The sequence below is a fragment of the Bubalus bubalis genome, chromosome 17 (assembly GCF_019923935.1).
Source record: "Bubalus bubalis isolate 160015118507 breed Murrah chromosome 17, NDDB_SH_1, whole genome shotgun sequence".
Lineage (NCBI taxonomy): Eukaryota > Metazoa > Chordata > Mammalia > Artiodactyla > Bovidae > Bubalus > Bubalus bubalis.
Genome location: NC_059173.1, coordinates 25,155,443 through 25,175,351, shown reverse-complemented (window position 1 = coordinate 25,175,351; position 19,909 = coordinate 25,155,443). Strand labels below are relative to the sequence as shown.

The 19,909-nt window shown below is 42.8% G+C and overlaps 1 protein-coding gene across 2 annotated transcripts in view; it reads left to right on the top strand.

The window, feature by feature from the left end:
- Positions 1-19,909, top strand: part of TMEM132D (transmembrane protein 132D) — an 893,797-nt gene that overhangs the window by 236,996 nt on the left and 636,892 nt on the right. For both annotated transcript variants that reach the window (XM_044930298.2, XM_045163122.1), the window contains exon 2: positions 2,915-3,803. In XM_044930298.2, the coding sequence (XP_044786233.1) occupies positions 2,915-3,803 (889 nt within the window). The remainder of the gene's footprint in view (positions 1-2,914; positions 3,804-19,909) is intronic.

The following is a 19,909-nucleotide window of genomic DNA, read 5'->3' as shown; positions in this document are numbered from 1 at the left end:
TAAGGAATGAGGTCTCTTGTGCTATGCTAAGTCACTTCAGTCGTGTCCAACTCTGTGCGTCCCTATAGACGGCAGCCCACCAGGCTCCCCCGTCCCTGGGATTCTCCAGGCAAGAACACTGGAGTGGGTTGCCATTTCCTTCTCCAATGCATGAAAGTGAAAAGTCAAAGTGAAGTCCCTCAGTCGTGTCCGACTCTTAGTGACCCCATGGACTGCAACCTAACAGGCTCCTCCGTCCATGGGATTTTCCAAGCAAGAGTACTGGAGTGGGGTGCCATTGCCTTCTCCATTCTCTTGTGAAGTCCATTATATTTTGATGTTTGAAAAAGGAATTCCTAGGTATTGTTGCTGCTGCTGCTAAGTCGCTTCAGTCATGTCTGACTCTTAGCGACCCCATGGACTGCAGCCTACCAGGCTCCTCCATCCATGGGATTTTCCAGGCAAGAGTACTGGAGTGGGTTGCCATTGCCTTCTCCTCCTAGCTATTAGGTTGAGTCATATGAAATCAGTGCTTGGGTGAATCAGAACTCCTCAAGATATTGGAGGTTTCAGATGGTTCAGGCCTATGGAAGCCTTCATTGCTGAAGTGGAGCTCAGCCTGGCCTGAGCTGGGTGATGCCATGGAATGGAGGGAGCCCTTCCCTCAGGGGTTGTCCATCAACTCAGGATGAGTTTATGCCAGACTGACTCCTTGTCCAGGGTAGGATGGACTTTAGCTGAGTGCCCTGCGCTGCTAGAACTGGATGGAGGCTTCTGCCCTCTGGTCGGGCCCCTCCTACAGAGCAGCCCCGGAGAGGCAGAGAGGCTGAGGGACTTGCCCGTTCTCTCACGAGATCTGAGCAGCAAAGCCATGGTGAAGACTCCTTTCTCCGAGTTCTTTGCTTTCTCCTCTGTTCACAGACAACTGCCAGGAGGGGTCTGGACTCCTGTAGGCGTCATGTATCAGAAAATGTGCTCACATGGGCCTCTGAAACAGGTCCACCTGATGAATGTCAGGGCCTGAGTTGCTTTTATTGCAAAATAACCAGAGAGAGTGACAGGGCTAATGAGAAGGGGTCTGGATAATTTGTGGAGCTTTGCCTAGAAAGTCAGTGTTTCCAGAGCCAGTAATTTCCATTTCTAAAGCCCCTTAAATTGGTTCTTGAATTATGTAATCTCAGTTTCTGTGTTTTTCTTACAGAATATAAGGCACATTGTAAAAATAACATTTTTGGATTCTTTTTCTCCCTGAGGGCGGGAAATGTTCAGGAAGGGGATGGGGGAAAAAGACTTTCTGTGCAATGGTGTCAACACAGCTTTCACGAAGGATGTGGAGGTCACAAAAGTGATGGACTTCCCTTGCTTCTTGGGTTTTTAGGGTCACATGGACTCGACATGATGGGGTTGGCTCATCCCATCTATTTCAGAAGGTTTCCTTCCAGCAGAATCTTTCCAAGGTCTTTTCTGTCCATCTCTCAGCTTAGCCCCGAGGAAAGTACATGATATGCAAGTGATTTATGATTGTCCATCTTTTATCATGTTCCTATGGTAAATGTGTCAAGGGTAGAGTATGTATCTGGTGGAACAGGAAATAGTATTGGGTAAAATATGGACACAGCATCAAGCCACATGCTGAGAAAGTCTTGTTTCCAATCTCAGTCCATCTGGTGGAGCTAATGGGAGCACTCTTCTCTGCTGGATGCCAGCAGTTTCTTAAGACCTTTCTCATGAGGATCTTTCCCTCTAACTGAAAGAGAGCAAGTCTTAGGCATAAGCCATCACCCCCTAAAAGGCATGAGGACTGCTAGTTGAAAATTAAAGGCATTACTTTGAATTTTCTTTCTTTTTTATTGGAGGATAGTTGTTTTACATTGTTGTGGTGGTCTCTGCCATACATCTATCATACATCTATATGTATACACACACACACACACCCCTCCCTCATACATATATATATATACATACACATACACTCCCTCCTTCTTGAACCTCCTCTTCCCATATATACATAATTATATATGTGTATATATGTATACATATATATATACCCCTCCCTCTTGAGCCTCCCTTTCCCATATATACATAATTATTTATGTATATATATAATTAATATGTATAATTATAAACTTATATTTATACCCTTCCCTCTTGAACCTCCCCTCCTCATGCTACCCCTCTAGGTCATGACAGAGCACCAGGCTGGGCTCCCTGTGTTCTATAGCAACTTCCTTCTAGTTATCTACTTCACACATGATAGGGAATATCCCCCGGGGGAGTGCATGGCAACCCACTCCAGTATTCTTGCCTGAAGAATCCCACGGACAGAGGAGCCTGGGGGGCTAAAGTCCATGGGGTCAGAAAGAGTCAGACAGGACTGAAATGCTTTAGCATAGTGTATAAATGTCAGTGCTACTTTGTCAATTTGTACTTCGTTTCTCCTTTCTCTCTCCTTACCCTGCTGTGTCTACAAGTCCATTCTCTACACCTGCATCTCCATTTCTTCTCTGTATATAGGTTCATCGGTACTGTTTTTCTAGATTCCATATATATACCTCAATATATGGTATTTGTTTCTCTCTTTCTGACTTCACTTTGTATAACAGGGTCTAGGTTCATCCACCTCACTACAACTGACTCAAAATTGTTCTTTTTTTTACAGCCGAGTAATATTCTATTTGTATTTGCTCGCTTAGCTTCTGTGCATGGCCAATGAGGCTGGTGGCTGGTTCTCTACTTACTCCAGTGGCATCAATTTTTCTTTAAAGAAATACATTTAATATAAAATGAATTGATTTAAGACATTTTGGATAAAGAATTGCTTAATTAATGCTAAGGCAGGGCAATCCACTATAAAGGGGGGGGTGCAAAGAGGTCTGAAATATTGGTACCACTGCCCTTAAGTTTCTAACCCCTGAACCCCGATTCCTCCCAACAGTGGCTGAAAGCCGAGGCATACTGGAGAGTATCCAGAGGTTCTCTCTGCTGCCCACCTACCTCCCGGTGACCTACCACATCCACCACGCAGACGTGTCCTTCTTCCTCAAGGAAGCCAACCAGGACATCATGAGAAACTCCAGTCTACAGTCGAGGGTGGAGTCCTTTCTGATTTACAAATCCAAGAGGCTACCAGTCCTGAATGCCAGCTATGGGCCTTTCGCCATTGAGCAGGTGGTACCCCAGGACTTGATGCTCCCCTCCAGCCCCTTTGGATTCACCAGCACGTTTTCTCTGAACTGGAAGCTGAAGGCGCATATCCTGCGGGACAAGATCTACCTGACCCGGCCCCGCGTGCAGGTGCTGTTCCACGTGGTGGGCAGGGACTGGGACGACCCTGGCCCGGTGCAGAGCCTGCCCTGCCTGCGGGTGTTCGCCTTCCGGGAGACCCGGGAGGTACGAGGCAGCTGCCGCCTGCGGGGGGCTCTGGGGCTGTGCGTGGCGCAGCTGGAGCTCCCGGCCAGCTGGTTCGGCCCCCCGACGGTGGTGGCCGGGAGGAAGAAGGCGCTGGAGCCCCCCGAAGGGAGCCCGGTGGAGCTCTACTATGCCGTGCAGCAAGGGGACGAGCGTGGAGACTGTGCCAAGGAGGATGCCCGGAGAGCCGGCGGGATGCGGACGGGCCGTAATGACATCGATGAGTCGGGGCCTCCCTTGCACAGGATCGGGAGTGTTTTTCTTTACCAGACCCCCAGCCGGCCACCGCTGAGAGAGTTGCGCTTGGATAACCACGTGGCTGTGCAGTACGTGCCAAAGACAGTCAGGCAGGGAGACGTGCTGACTTTTCCCGTCTCCATCTCCAAAAACTCCACCGAGGACCGCTTCACGTTAAGGTGAGTTCATTATCTTCTGGTAGCACCTCCAAGGTCAAGGGCGCTTCTGAGACCCTTCCCCTATGTGTGATGCATAGATCTGTGTTAGCGCTGGCCAGGGTAGAAACATCCCTCCACTTTTTGCGGACTCCAATGTTTACTGTCAAGTAGAAAGACCAGTTAGAGCTCTCTGAATTGGCAGTTGATTCGGTGAAGATGTTGTTAATAGATTTTCTGGGCTGTCCCAGAAAAGTCAGGAGCAAGCTGATATTCTATCTTGGACCTGGCTTAGGTGGTTCTCAGCAGGTCTTAGGAGAGTTAAATGGCTCAGAGTTGACATAACTCTGCAAATGGGTTGGCAAAAATTGTCAGGGAGGATAGAGGATACAGTGTTGCCAACTCACAATGTCTTCGGAGCATGTGAGTTCTAAGTACACTCTGTGGCACCAACCTCAAAGTTACCCTTTTGTTCCTCTCTGGAAATAGACCTTAGTGTTCAAAATATAAAAGAGCAGAAAGTGTGAAGATATCCAGTAGAGTTTGTGGATTGTCTTATGTAAAAATTATACCAAGAGGAGGCATTTAAAATGAGTCCTGTGGGATTTAAGAAAAAAAGAAGGGGTGAGTTTTCTCTTTGAAACATACAGTAGCTTGTGAGGGAAGCTTGGCTTGATTGGATTTTCATTACAGTTTTGTTGTTGTTTCATTTGTTTTAAACATGCATGAGTTTGATTATAACAGCTATTTCGTGTGTTACTAGATCACTAAAAGTGTCCTCACATTGCTACATAATCCAGAAAGTTGACCTGAAGTGCCATCTAATCAAGTTTGGTATGACCCCTGAGTGTTACTGGACATGGGACCACATTTATATGTGGGTTTTTAAAGCTTATCCAACAATGAAAAGTCCTCTTGTCCCTCTCCCCTGGGGCTCAATAGCTGTTTTTCTTTCTTTCTTTTCTTTTTTACTTTGTCTATGTTTCATTTATTTCTCTGATCTTTCTGATTCCTTTTGCTCTACTAACTTTGAGTTTTATTTGTTCTTTCTCTAGTTGCTTAGCTGTAAGGTTAGGTTGTTTATTTGAGATTTTTCTCTTTTCTTGAGTCAAGATGATCTTGCTATAAACTTCACTCTTTGAACTGCTTTTGTTGCATCCCATAGGTTTTGGATTGTCGTATTTTTGTTGTCATTTGTCTCTAGGTACTTTTTGATTTCCTCTTTGGTTTCTCCAGTGATCCATTGATTATTTTGTAACAAATTGTTTAGCCTCCATATGTTTGTGTGTGTGTGTGTTTTACAGTTTTTTTCCTATAATTTATTTTTAGTCTCATAGCATTGTGAGCATAGCATCTCACATCAAGAAAAGATGCTTGATGTGATTTCAGTTTTATTAAATTTACCATGCCTTGATTTGTGACCCAAGGTGTGATCTATCCTGGAGAATGTTCCATGTGCTCTTGAGAAAGAAGTGTATTCTGCTGCTTTCAGTTGGAATGTCTTATGAATATCAGTTAAGTCTATCTGTTCTAATGTGTCATTTAAAGCTTGTGTTTTCTTATGAATTTTCTGTCTGGATGATCCCACTTACATTGTGTAGGTGGGATGTTGAAGTCCCCCACTGTTCTTTCCTTAAAAAAAAAAAAAAAATTCTGTGTTTGTTAAGGAGGTGGGTGAGTTTAAGAAAGAAATCATTCTCTTGCTTATACTTTGCACATTTCAGTTTTGTTGATTGTGACCTAGTGCTGGGAATTTCCTTTGAATCTCAACCAAAGACACAGAAACCAATGGACAGCATTAACCTCATGATCGGACCTGGCTGATGTTGGCAGGAAAAACCTTCAGCCGGGGTTGGGGGTGCATCTGGGGATTAAACACAGGGATTTAGTATGAACGACACATCTGTGGGACTGAGACCTCGTGATTGCTCCCTTCTGTCCTTTGGAAATCAGACCTAGATTCAGCTGGTCATGGGCCCTCCCTCTGCCTGATGTATAGCTTTGTGCTTGGTTTTCCCAGGCTCGACACATTTATATAATATTCTTTGTAGAGATGACTGCCTATATAGAGAAATACTTTGCCAATGGAAACTCAAGGTCTTGAATAAGAAGAAGTCAAACAATTTCATAATCTACCATTTTTTTTCATTTGCCAGCTACTGCTTGTTGAATTCCTGGACCCATGGTTTACAAACTAGAATCTCCTAAAGCTTTAACTCTCCAGTAGATGATATTCACATCAGCCTTTATTGGGAAGTAGCTATCAGTGTAGAATTACATTTCACAGAAAACTGTGCATCTGACCACAATCCATTGCCCACTAGCGTGTTCACATGCATCCTGAGGGCAGCCCTGCCACTGGCAAGCTGTGCCATGGCCAGGAGAGGTTCGTTTCTGGGCTATGTATTCTGAGGGATCCACAGCTTTGCAGATTCAGAAATAAGCATCTTGCTACTTAGAAGTCAAAAGATTGGAAAATTTTGGATGTAGAGCCAAAGTGTGTTTGTTCAGAGTCCATCAATTAGAAAGGTGCTTTCCATTTAAGACAATAGTAAAATAAATCAGTAAATACTTTACAAATGTGTATTTAAGTTGGTAAAGTAGCACGCTTTCCATCTCTTTAAAAGTTGCATTAATAATATGCCTGCTGAATACTTAACACACACTAATTACGAATGAGTCTTATCTGTTTATGAAAACAGCTGGTGGGAAACCTGGATCTGGCAATGTCATTAGCCTTTAGTTGGAATTCTCATAATTAGAAAATAATGAAGCTGTGTATCTTTTTTAATGAAGTCAATTTGACACTTGTTTAGCACAGCTTCCAAGTATTTAGAATTAGCCTGGGTCTGCTCTGTTGTTGTTTAGATGCTAAGTCGTGTCTGACTCTTTTGTGACCTCATGGACTGTAGCCTGCCAGGGTCCTCTGTCCATGGGATTTTCCAGGCAAGAATACTGAAGTAGGGTGTCATTTCCTTCTCCAGGGGTTCTTCTTCACCCAGGGATCAAAGATCAAACCTGCATCTCCTGCATTGGCAGGCAGGTTCTTTACCACTGAGCCACCTTGGAAGCCCATATGTGTGTGTGTATGTGTGTGTACACATACATACATGTATTAATATATCCATAAAATACTATCATTTCAGTTCAGTTCAGTTCAGTCACTCGGTTGTGTCCGACTCTTTGCGACCCCATGAATCGCAGCACGCCAGGCCTCCCTGTCCATCACCAACTCCCGGAGTTCACTCAGACTCACGTCCATCGAGTCAGTGATGCCATCCAGCCATCTCATTCTCTGTTGTCCCCTTTTCCTCCTGACCCCAATCCCTCCCAGCATCAGAGTCTTTTCCAATGAGTCAACTCTTCGCATGAGGTGGCCAAAGTACTGGAGTTTCAGCTTTAGCATCATTCCTTCCAAAGAAATCCCAGGACTGATCTCCTTTCGAATGCACTGGTTGGATCTCCTTGCAGTCCAAGGGACTCTCAAGAGTCTTCTCCAACACCACAGTTCAAAAGCATCAATTCTTCGGCGCTCAGCCTTCTTCACAGTCCAACTCTCACATCCATACATGACCACAGGAAAAACCATAGCCTTGACTAGATGGACCTTTGTTGGCAAAGTAAAATACTATGGGTATCTGTTAAATGACTAGAGGCATTTCTGTAATATCCAGCATGAACTGATGGCTTTGCTGTGTTCTGTGCTTAGTTACTCAATCGTGTCCAATTCTTTGTAGCCCCATGGGCTATAGCCTGTCAGACTATGGGGTTTCCCAGACAAAAATACTGTAGTGGGTTGCCATTTCCTTCTCCAGGGAATCTTCCCAACCTAGGGATCAAACCCACATCTCCTGCCTTGGCATGTGGGTTCTTTACCACTGAGCCACCAGGAAGCCCCAGCTCTATCTAGCCATCTGCTGTATATAAAACCCTGAAGGATACAACCATGTATCCTTGGGTGCTTTCCTCTGCAATAGTGACTTGTTTCTAGTCTCAGGGGTGACAGTGCTAATGAAGTCCACAGTGGGTTCATGTTTTGTAGGTCAGGTGCCAGTAGGACATAGCTCTCCACTTAAGGATGGCCAGGGTGGAGAGGGGACCAGATTAACTGCCAGCAACAGAAGGGAACCCATCCAGATCGAGGACCCCTGCTGCAGACAGTGATTAACCACCTAAAAACTGCCGCTTCCCTGTCACTTCTGTGGCTCTCATTTCTAGCTGACACACAGAGGCTTGTCTTCTATCCTGAGAATCAAGTTTTGTGGTGCAAATTATCTCCAAGGGCAATTTACAAAAATAGCTGGGTGTGTGCATTAGCCATTGCAAAGAGGAAAACCAGGATGGGGCTGTTTGTCATCTTAGAAGTTCTCTTCTCTCCTGGAGCCCAAGTCTTCCAAAGCAGACCTTCACAAAGGAAGAAAAGGAAAGCACTTTGATTCTTTAAACATCTAAGGATCCCTTTTAATTTCAGAAAATGTTTTCCTTCCAGTGGACAACAAAAGCATCACCCAGCACGTGGACCTTTTTTGCACATTCTCACCACTCCATCCCTTTTCCTTCTCCCACAGAGAGTCAATTTCAGAAGCATCCGAGGTCTCTTATCACCTGATTATGTGTCTGGAGAATCAAAGAACTCTTTCTTGCTCATCTCCCCCACCTTTCTTTGGTTGCTTCTTCCCACAAGAAGTCAGTTTCAAAGGCTTCTGGTTGTCTGATCTGAATGTAAGCCTGGAGCCAAATATTTGCATAGTATTAGCTTGGCTCCCTGACAATCCAGGAAAAAGAGGTGGAAAGGTCCAAATCAGAGATACAGCACTCAGAACTGTCTGGGTGCCTTTCTCAAAGTCAGAGATATGTTAAGATTGGTTAAATGAATGAATGAATGAATGGCTGTCTTGGTGGTGGTGGTTTAGTCACAAAATCACGTCCAACTCTTTTGTGACCCCGTGGAGGAGGAGCCCGCCAGGCTCCTCAGTCCATGAGATTCTCCAGGCAAGAATACTGAAATGGATTGCCATTTCCTTCTCCAGGGGATCTTGCCAGGGATCGAACCCACATCTCCTGCATTGCAGGTGGCTTCTTTACCAACCAAGCCACCTGGAAAGTTTAGACGTCTTGTTAATTATTAACAAATGCATATACTTTGCTGAAGTCTTTGCAGTTTTATATGCTAAATCTTCAAGAATTTGTTAAGAATCTTGTGCTCAGAAGGTGGTCAGGTCTCAGAGCAGGTTTCTGAATAAGGCATTATTAAGAAGTAGATATTCACTATTCTTGCAAAAATGAGAGATATAAAAGAGGGAAAAAAACCAAAATAAGAATAATTGACAAGAGGACAAAGTGGGCCTGGGGTTGATAAGGCTCAAATGTATTTTTTGGTGGTTTGGGAAGCTTGCTTTGCAGAAGGTTTTGAGCTTGTTAGAAATAATATGTGGTGTTTTTTTGGTGGTTTGGCCCTGAACTTGAGTCACTTGAATGATGTAGCCTTTGATGCTGCCTTGAAGCAGAAAAAGTCTCTCCTTATTCTATTGCAGGTAAAGTATGCTCTGGTATACCGAATAATATTCTTAGTTGCATGCCATAAATCCCAGCCTACATAATTTAAGAACATAAATAAATGAAAGGGTTAGTTGAATGTATGTTGTTAGTCTTAAGAATTAATAAGGTATGGGACCACTTGTCTTGACAATGCAGAGTGTGGGAGGCGGAGGATGCCCTTGGTTTAGAGGCAACAGCCTGCTTGCCCAGCACCTCTTCCCCACCTGGCATAATGAATTCTTCCAAAAGTTCCCTCTGTTCTTATTATAATCAAAGGTGCAAAGACTCTTGGGTGTTTAAAGAATGATCTAATTTTAATTTTTTTCCTTGTAGCTATCCAGTTTTCCCAGCACCATTTGTGTTGAAGAGACTGTCTTTCCAACATTATATTCTTGTCTCCTTGGTTGTAGATTAATTAACCATAGGTGCATGGGTTTATTTCTAGGCTTTGTATCCTGTTCCATTGATCTGTGTTTCTGTTCTGTGCCAGTACCATACTGTTTTGATGACTGTAGCTTTGCCTTGTTAATTGGCTATACTCCAATATAAAATAAAAAGGTTTTTAACAGTCAGGAGCTATAGTCTAGTTTGACTCTGTAGTATGTTTTGTTGCCAATGTGGTTGTAGAAATTTCACAACCATCTCAAGGCTCAGGGTTCTCATGTGCTAAATGTTAAATATGTCCTACTTTATGGCAGGATGTTTACAGAAGTTAATCCCATTGATGAAGTTGAACATTAAAATGAACTGCATTGACAACAAAGAAATGTATTGAATAGAGTCCAAAATTTCATGGATTAGCGCAAAATAAGGAAAAGTGGGAGGCAGAGAGGGAGATGAAAGGCTTCCCTGACTGGGAATAGAACCCCATGGGGGCTGCGGCCAGGAGAGTGCTGAATCCTAACCACTAGACCACCAGGGAGCACTTGGCTAACAAAGATCCTTCTAGTCAAAGCTATGGTTTTTCCAGTAGTCATATACAAATGTGAGAGTTGGACCATAAAGGAGGCTGAGCGCTGAAGAACTGATGCTTTCAAATTGTGGTGCTGGACAGGACTCTTGAGAGTCACTTGGACTGCAAAGAGATCAAACCAGGTCAATCCTAAAGGAAATCAACCCTGAATATTCTTTGGAAAGACTGTTGCTGATGCTGAAGCTCTAATACTTTGGCCACCTGATGCAAAAAGCAAACTGTTTGGAAAAGACCCTGATGCTGGGAAAGACTGAAGGCAGGAGAAGGGGATGATTGAGGATGATATGGTTGGATGGCGTCATTGACTCAATGGACATGAGTTTGAGCAAACTCTGGGAGATAGTGAAGGACAGGGAAGCCTGGCATGTTGCTGTCTGTGGGGTCACAAAGAGTCAGACACAACTGAGCAACTTAAGAGCAACAACAAGGCAAAGTGGACATGGATGAAGTATTGTCAAGCAAGAAAACTCATGATGTGGAAAAATTACTGCTTTAAGACCTGAATGAAGTTTAACTGATTTAGATCATAAAGAAAGCAAGAAGAGATGCGATTTCTAGTATATTTTAAGAATGAAAACAGCTTTCATTTTATTTGTTATTTGCTTTGGAAAAATATATCTGGAAAATATAGGCAGTGCCTGCAGGAAAACAGTGAATTAGATTCTGTGAGATTAAGACAGTCATGCAAGTTACTTAATCTTGGGTCACATAAATATAGAATAAAATAGGTGGTACAAAATAAAACAAGATAAAATACTCACTCAGATTTTTAAAAAAGACTCTTGGGAAGCTCCCAGTGGCTCACAGACCTAGTTGCTGTCTGAGCCCAGGGTAGCAGAGTTACCTGGTGTGCTTCCAGAATGAGAGGTGGGCTTCTGGAGTCACCTGTCACCAAGAGCACATCCCAGGGGAGGTGGTATTTCCCTCCTGAGAAAAGTGGGGTGCTTTTAAGGAAGAGGATGATGCTGGTTATCTCCAAACCCCACAAAGGACATGTCATCCATGCCTGGCACTGCGTCTCCCTTTATCATCTGATGGATTCAGGGAGTTGCTTCTGGAGCAGACTGGAGTGCGAGGCAGACAGAGAAAGGAGGGCAATCCACCTTTTTTCAATAAACCTTCTGTTTGAAAATAGATTCAGATTTAAGGAAAAAGTTGTGAGGTCAGTACAGGACAGTGCCAGGTGCCTCGTGGTTAGCTTCCCCCTGTAATTAACACCTGACATTAGCTTCATTTATTTGTCACGATCAATGCTCCACTATTATTATTAGCTGAAGTCCACACTCATTCATACTCCCTTAGCGTTTGCCTGATGCCCCCTTTTCTGTTCCAGGCTCCTGCTCAGGCTATCACATTTAATCATCATGTCTTTTTAATTTCTGTTGTCTGTGACTGTTTCTCAGATTTGCTTTCTGTTGACCTTGACAGCTACGAGACGTCCTGTTCAGACTTTCTGAAGAATGTCCCTCAATTGGGATTTATCTGATGTTTTTCTTGTGATAAGACCAAAGAGTGGGCTTGGGGATAAAAAAAAGAAAAAACCACAGAGATAATGTTTTGTATTTGTCTGCAAACTACTCTCTTTCACCTTTTCATTGAATAAACATTGATTGAGGATGTCAGGAAGTACACAGATGAGTAAAAAGGAAAAATGACTCCTATTTGAGGGACAGGAGCATGAGAGAGTGAGCCCTGCCCTGGGAGAGTGGAGAATATGTAGTGGTTCACTTTAATTTGATTTTTGTTTTGTATTGAGGTGTAGTTGGTTTGCAGATTTATTGTGTTGGTTTCGGATGTACTATGGGGAGGTTCAGTCATGCATATGCATGTATCTGGTTTTTTTTTTTTATTTTTCCCATATTATCATTGTGGAATATTGAGTGGAGCTCCCTATACTGTACAGTAGATCCTTGTTGTTTGTGTAGTACTTCTCTTTTCCAAGAAAGGAAATTCAGGCAAAGGGAACAGTACAGATAAAAACACAAAGACATCAGGTGTATCTCTGTGCTCTTTTATCCCCAATCATTTTGAAATAAAAACCAAATGGGATTTTTAAAAACAAAAAATAAACACATAAAAATAAAGTGCCATTTTCATTTCATCATATCAAGGATATTTACTCCCAATCTGACTTAGTCATTGTTGATGTGAACTTTGGTCACTGGCTGGGGTGATATTTCTTGGGTTTTTCCACTGTAAAGTTGATTTTTCAACACGTCCTATACAGTATTTTCCAAAAGGAAGTAATTATCCACAGCTCACAGTTATGGAATTATAGTGTGCCTTCTTGCCAGTGGTGTATCTCTGTAAATCATTTGGAATTCTGTGGGGGAAATTTGTTAATTTTCCCTCATGCATATATTTATTCAATCATTGATTTCAATAAGGACATCTGGATATTTGTTAATACTTTGCAGTTTGGGTTATAATCCCATAGAATAGACACTTCTCAGTCTTTGGCTGTTGACATTTGGATCTTATGATGTTTTGTTGAGAGGTGCCGTCTGGTCTGTACATTGTAGTTTGAGTAACTGCATCTCTGACTTGACCCACTATATACACAACCTGAATTGTGATATCCCAAGATGGTCCAGATATTTCCTAATATCTCCTGGGTGGGGATGGAATCACCCTTACAACTGAAAAATTATGACTGTGGTTGTTGGGAAACTACTCTACTCTTGGACTTCGCCCTGGTGGTGTAGTGGATAAGAATCCACCTGCCAATGCAGGGGACATGGGTTCAATACCTGCTCCAGGAAAATCCCACATAACTTGAAGTAACTAAGCCTGTGCACCACAACTACTGAACCTGAGCACTAGAGTCTGTGCTCCCCAACAATAGAAGCCACCACAATGAGAAGTCTGGGCACCGCAACTAGAGAGTAACCCCTGCTCATCACAACCAGAGAAATCTCGCTTTTAGCACAGCAAAAAAAAAAAAAAAAGAATAAATAAAATTAAAAAGCTCAGCTCTTACAGAGAGGAAGATACCAGGTTTAGAATAAATAAATACTGTGTGGAGTCAAATTTTTCTTGAAAATCCCTTATGTTCCCAACATATGGTTTTTACTTCCACCTGAGCATGTATTCCATGAGAATCTTGAATCATGAGATGAGCAGAATCTTCCATCTGCTCACTGTTGTTTCTTCATTTCTCATACAATATCTGGCCTAAAAGGCCACTCATTAACTGTTGGAGGATTGAGTAGTAGTTACAGTCTCCGTGAGTTCACTCCATGTATCTTCCGTTTAGGAGGGGACCAGAGAGAAGGTTCTTCATTTAGACTTGAGATGAAGTGGCTGGTGTGTATTTCAAGGCCATGTATACAAAATAATGGGCTTTCCGGGTGGCTCAAGTGGTAAAGAGTCTTGTCTGCCAAGCAGGAGGCCTCGGTTCAATCCCTGGGTCAGGAAGACCCCCTGGAGAAGGAAAGGGCAACCCACTCCAGTATGCTTGCCTGGGAAATCCCATGGACAGAAGAGCCTGGTGAGCTAGTCCATGGTGTCGCAAAGAGTTGGACAGAACTTAGCAACTAAAGAACAATAGCAACAATATAAAATAACAGAGTCAGGTGTAGTCCTATTAAGATACTTGCACTGTAAGAGGAACCCCAATCTGAGATGATCTGAGGCCATTGTTTCCAACAATGACAGCTTCTAGGATCTTCTGGCCTCCATAACAGTCTGGGGTGAAGCCTTGGTGTTAGTAAATTTTTTTTTTTTTTTTTTTTTTAGTAACAACAATACCCATGATTGCTCAGCGGTAAAGAATCCTCTTGCCAATACAGGAGACACAGGAGATGTGGGTTCAATCCCTGGGTCGGGAAGATCCCATGGAGGAGGAAATGACAATCCACTCCAGTATTCTTGCTTGGAGAATCCCATAGACAGAGGAACCTGGTGGGATACAGTCCATGGGGTCGCAAAGAATTGGACATGACTGAGTGACTGAGCACACATATCCATGAACCTAAAAGAATGTACATTTCTTTCTTTAAGTAATTTATCCATCTGTTATAATTCATGTACCCTAAGGTAACAGAAATCCAAACCTATACTGTGAATAGATTTTAAAAAATTGTTCTTCTATCTTTTTCATTATCTCTTTTATTAATATTATTATTTTACTGAAATATAGTTGATTTATAATATCATGTATTATGCTAGTATTTTTTCTGTTTTATTTATTTATTTATTTTTGGTTGTGCTGAGTCTTCATTCCTATGAGCGGGCTTTCTCTGGTTGTGGGTACTCAGGGTTGCTCTCTCATTGCATGGACTTCTCATTGCGATCGCTTCTCTTGTTGCAAAGCAGAAGCTCTAGTGGGCTTCAGTGATTGCAGCACATGGGCTCAGTACCTGTGGCTCAAAGGCCCTAGAGCATGCAGGCTTCAGTCATTGTGGCAAGCGGGCTTAGCTGCCCTTTGGCATGTGAGATCTTCCTGGACCAGGGATCGAACCCGCATCCCCTGCATTGGCAGGTGGATTCTTAACTACTTGACTACCAGAAAAGTCCCTGGTACTGGCATTTTCAAAAACCTCTCCAAGAGATACGAACTTGCAGTTGGAGTTGGGAGCCATTGGGTTCACGTCACCCTTCTTGCTATTCTGGTCAATGCTTGTTAAATCGAATGGTGAAGTTAGAAATTTAAGTTAATTAAACTGCTCGCGTTCCTCTCTCCCACTATATAATTGAATCACATTGCTTAACGAATTTTTGTGCAAACTCCACTGTGTAACAATACACATAGCCTCTCTGCATACAGCTTCACGAGCTTCACACATTTCAAGACGTCAATCCATAGTGATCTCCAACTCAAGAATCCCCCCATCCGCTGATAGCTCCCTTTCCTTTCCAGCTATACTGTGTTTTAACCAAGTGTTCATGCTAAGTCACTACGGTTGTTTCCGACTCTTTGTGACCCTATGGATCATCGCCTGCCAGGCTCCTCTGTCCATGGGATTCTCCAGGCAAGAATACTGGAATGGGTTGCTGTGCCCTCCTCCAGGGGATCTTCCTGACCCAGAAATCCAATCTGTATCTCTTGTGTCTGTTGCATTGGCAGGTGAGTTCTTTACCACTAGCACTACCCTTTGCCCCAGGCTGATGGCTATACATCCATTTTTGTGTTAAACAAACTTATGGCTCTGATTCTTTTGGGGAAGAGAGGAAAGAAGGAAGATGCCAACTGTGGTACGAGCTGTGCTCTGATATTTATACTGGGGCTGTTGCTTGAGATGTCCTTGAATCTCTTTGCCATATTCTAGCAGGAGGCTCATCTCATGAGCAAAAGAAGTTGACTTTGGCCAACTTGGCAGAATTGGAAGTTCTGAAGATAATGGAAGGGTTTCTTTCTTTTTTTATGGCTGGGTAATATTTCTTCGTGTATATACATCACATTTTCTTTATCCATTCATCCATTACTGGACACTCAGCTTGTTTCCATGTCTTGACTCTTGTGAATAATGCTGCAGTGAACAGCGGGGAGCAGATATCTCCTTGAGACAGTGATTTCATTTTTTCCTGCAACAACAGGGATAAACCTTGAAGGTATTATGTTCAGTGACATAAGTCCAAGAAATTCAGATTCTGAATAATGTCACTTCCAGGTGGAATCTGATGAAAGCTTCTAGAATCAGAGAATAGATGGATGGTTGCCAGAGGCTTGAGGAAGGCGGAAAAGGGATGCTGGTCCGAAGGTACCAACTACTGGTTCTGAGATAAACAAGTTCTGGGGATTTAATGTACGGCATGGTAACTGCAGTTAATCATACTGTATTGCATACTTGAAAGTTGCTAAGAGAGTAAATATTAAAAGTTCTCATCACGAAAAAAGAGATAACTAAATGAGATGATGGAGTTATAAACTAACCTTATTGATGTAAAATCATCATTTTACACTATGTATGTGTGTCATATATATTACACATTACACTTTAAATTATCACACTGTACACCCTAAGCTTACACAGTGTTATATGTCAATTACATCTCAAGAAAGCCAGAAAACAAAAAGAAATCAATGAAAGGACTAGAGAAAAGATGCTGAATGAAGTAGGATCCATGCCATTCTGGGGGGTTGGAGTTGAAACAAGAAGCAGCTGTTCTGTAACAGGAAGAGCTCCTGCAGAAATCAATGCTCTTCGTACATTTCTTCCATTCTTTTATCTCTAGCCTAGACCTCACCAACCTAGGGAGGAGGTCATTCTCTCAAGCTTGAGTCCTGTGTCCACCCCTTGGCCATGCCAGAGCAGTGAGAGAAAATATGTGACCCCCTCAGTAACTTTTGGGAGGGAAGTAGGTGCTGCATTTACCATCCCTCCTTGACCAGTCCCAATGAGAGACCACTGATCCCCTGACTCAGAACTCAGGGGGCTTCCAGAAAGAGGGCAGAGAGGCTGGTAGCCAAAATAGGACATGTGATCGCTGCATACTCCTTCAGGGAAAGGTTATCATCCCCATGGATGAGATGAAATGAAATTAATTTGCAAGCACAAAAAGAGCAGGGTGAATATACCTCCACACTCCTCCTCACGGTTTGTGCAGTGTTGCCTGAAATCCCCTAGAGTCCACTGTGTGTGTGTGTGTGTGTTGTTTACTTTTCTGACAGGTCCAGAAAATGCAGGTGCTACAGGAAACTGTTGTGTGTCTTCAAGGCCCCGGGGGCTCTAAGGAATGATCGTGTGGTGTTCAGGACACTGCCTTCAAGGCTTGATGAGAAGCATGTTTGAAAGGAGCAATTTTTTAATTGAGCTATAGATAATTTACAGTGTTGTGTTAGTTTCAAGTGCACAACAGAGTGATTCAGTTATTCACACACACACATGTTCTCTTTTGAATTCTTTTTCATTATAGGTGGGGCTGTTCATTACCCATTACATCACGTGACACTTTCATCTTTGTTCAGGATAAAAACAAAATCCCTTATGAAATGCATCTGCAGACAAATTCCGCTTATTCTGAATGTCATTTTGCTCACCATGGTGGCCAGGATACACCAAACACTGATAGAATAAATTTGCAACATTTCATCTAATGCCTTCAATTTCTTTTTTTATTTATTAAATTACAGTTGATTTACAATCTTGTGTTAGTATCAGGTGTACAGTTTCAGATTCTTTTCCACTATAGGTTATTACCTGCTATTAAATGTAGTCTCCTGTGCTATACAGTAGGATATCATTGTTACCTATTTTATAAATAGTAGTGTGTTTCTGTTAATCCCCAACTCCTAATTTATCTCCACCCCTCTTGAAAGGAACAATTTTCTCCTCCCTGCCTCAAAACATAAAACCTCATGGGAGCCAAAAGGTGGCTGTCAGTGTGAAATTCCTATATTCACTGGACTTGGAAAAGAGCCAGAAGGAGAAAACAAAAAACCACAGGGAAGTGTTTTGCTCACAATCTTTATATTTTTCTGGGAGTTGGAGTAGGGCAGGTAATGGGGGCCCCAGGAAGGAGGGTCATGACATTCTTTCTCAAGTCCCTGTCTATTGAGGCAGCATCCAAGAAATGTGGAAGAGGAAAAGATATGAATGGACATGGCTGTTCCTCTCTGCATATAGTTCTAGAAGTTTCTCTGAGAAGTGATTATGTGAGGTTTGGTTTTCAAAGAATATAAGGGTATGAGCCGGGTGGCTGCCATTATATCCTTTGACTGTGGGGTGGGTGCAGTGATTTTTATGAAAATAATTTTTTCAGTATGTTTAGCCTTTGTGTATTAAAAAAAAAATTATTGTTACATTAGAGATGTACACACAGAAAAGTTGTCTTGCAACCAAAGCTCCCTGTGATCTTCTTTGACTGTGTCAGCATCTGGTCACTGGTGTTTGTACTCTGTAACCTTGAACTGACCTTTGTCTCTGTGTGAGGACCTCTTCACATCCCCTGCATGCTAGACCCACCTGACGGTCTCCTTTTCAACCAGACTGCAAGCAGCCAGAGGGAAAGGACTGGGTGAAGGATTATATGACCTTAATGGGGAGGAGTCGGGGATGGCTTTTGGTCCTTGATGTCATCCGTGCATTTGGTATCCATGGAGATTCCATTTCCCAGGTGGTCTTTGGTCAGGAGGCCACAGAGGCTGTTGATCGAATATCTTCATATCCTTTGCCAGTCACCTTCAGACGTGGTTTTTCTGTGTACCTCTTCTGGGTCACTCATGGGAATACAAGAATAATGTGCAGGGGCTAGGAGGTTTGAGGGAGAGATTGCTGAATATAATCATTTTAATGATAATGATAGTGATAATAAGAATGATAGTATAATAACAAGCATTTATTAAGTATCTGTTTGTGCATTTGTGCCTGGTACTCTTCTAATTGCTTAAAATATTTTTCACATGTTTAATTCTCAGAACAACCCCACAACGTAGGTACTATTATCACCTCGATTTTCCAGAAGTGGAAACAGAAACACAAGAGGTGGACAGCCTGGCAGATGCCCTTGTGCTCATACCACATCTACTTTGAGGTCCTGAGAACTCACCCTTGCTGACTTATACTGCCGAGCACACGTTTTGGAAAATCTATCTTCATCAGTGCCAGGCAGAGAGGCAGACACAGATACTCTGAAATCTCATTTTTATAAAAGCACTTAAGGAAATGAATTACCTGAAACATTTCCCTTATTGAGCAGATGTTTCTTGAGTGTGATGCTTGGTGCCAGGGATGTTAACAGAGAATAAAACATGGATACAGCCTTGTAACGAGTGGCCGGTGCTGTGAATGTGAACCTAAGGTGTCTTTTCTGGGGATGAGATGCCAACTTCAGACAGTGCTTTGGAGCATAGACAGACTAAGGTATGTCCACCGTCATGAACATCTGTTAGGCTTACCAGTCATTGCAGATTAAAGAGCTCTGAAGAACGCTAGATGGATTTTCATGGGTCTTTCCAGGGACTTCAGACACTGATAATTATCACGTGGGATGACAGTTTCAGATCTGGGGGCAGAACTGACCTCTTGAAGACCACATGGGTTTATGAGGAAGAAGACAGGTCATGGGGCCAAGACCATGGTCACCTCTCTTGGCATCCTCACTGCCAGTGCACCCTTGGGAAGGTCATCGAAAGTCATCGAGCTTCAGTCTCTGGGCTCTTACCATTCCAGGTGTTGTTAGTGTAAATAAAAGATGACAGGTAAGCCTTGAGCAGTTTGTGAGGCTCCAGATCAGGCATTTAGGAAATAACCAATCAGTCAAGGGATGTATTAGGTGTCCTCTGAAATGCAAACAGATGACTTCGGGTCACTTCACCCTGAACAGTGTCAATTCATTCTGAAAGGGGCTCATGTTAACACAAGGAGCAGGTCATCTCTGACTTAAACTATGAAGAAGAAACAAAAGAAGGCGCATGTTTGAAGCTGCTGAGGAGGCATTATCTTGGGTAACTCTGGAAAGCAACTGACTCAGCATCTTCCAGTATGAGACGGGAGAGTGGACCCAGATGTCAGAATCCTCTCTCCCAAATCTGAAGGAATAGAAGTAAGCTGATTCTTTTAAAAAAATCCAGCAAAAATAATGCTAACATCAACGTACAAGCAAAGGACTCGGGCAGACATCGGCTCAAGAGTGAGACGGAAATCAGCTGACTGATGGAAGTGCAAAAATCAGCTCA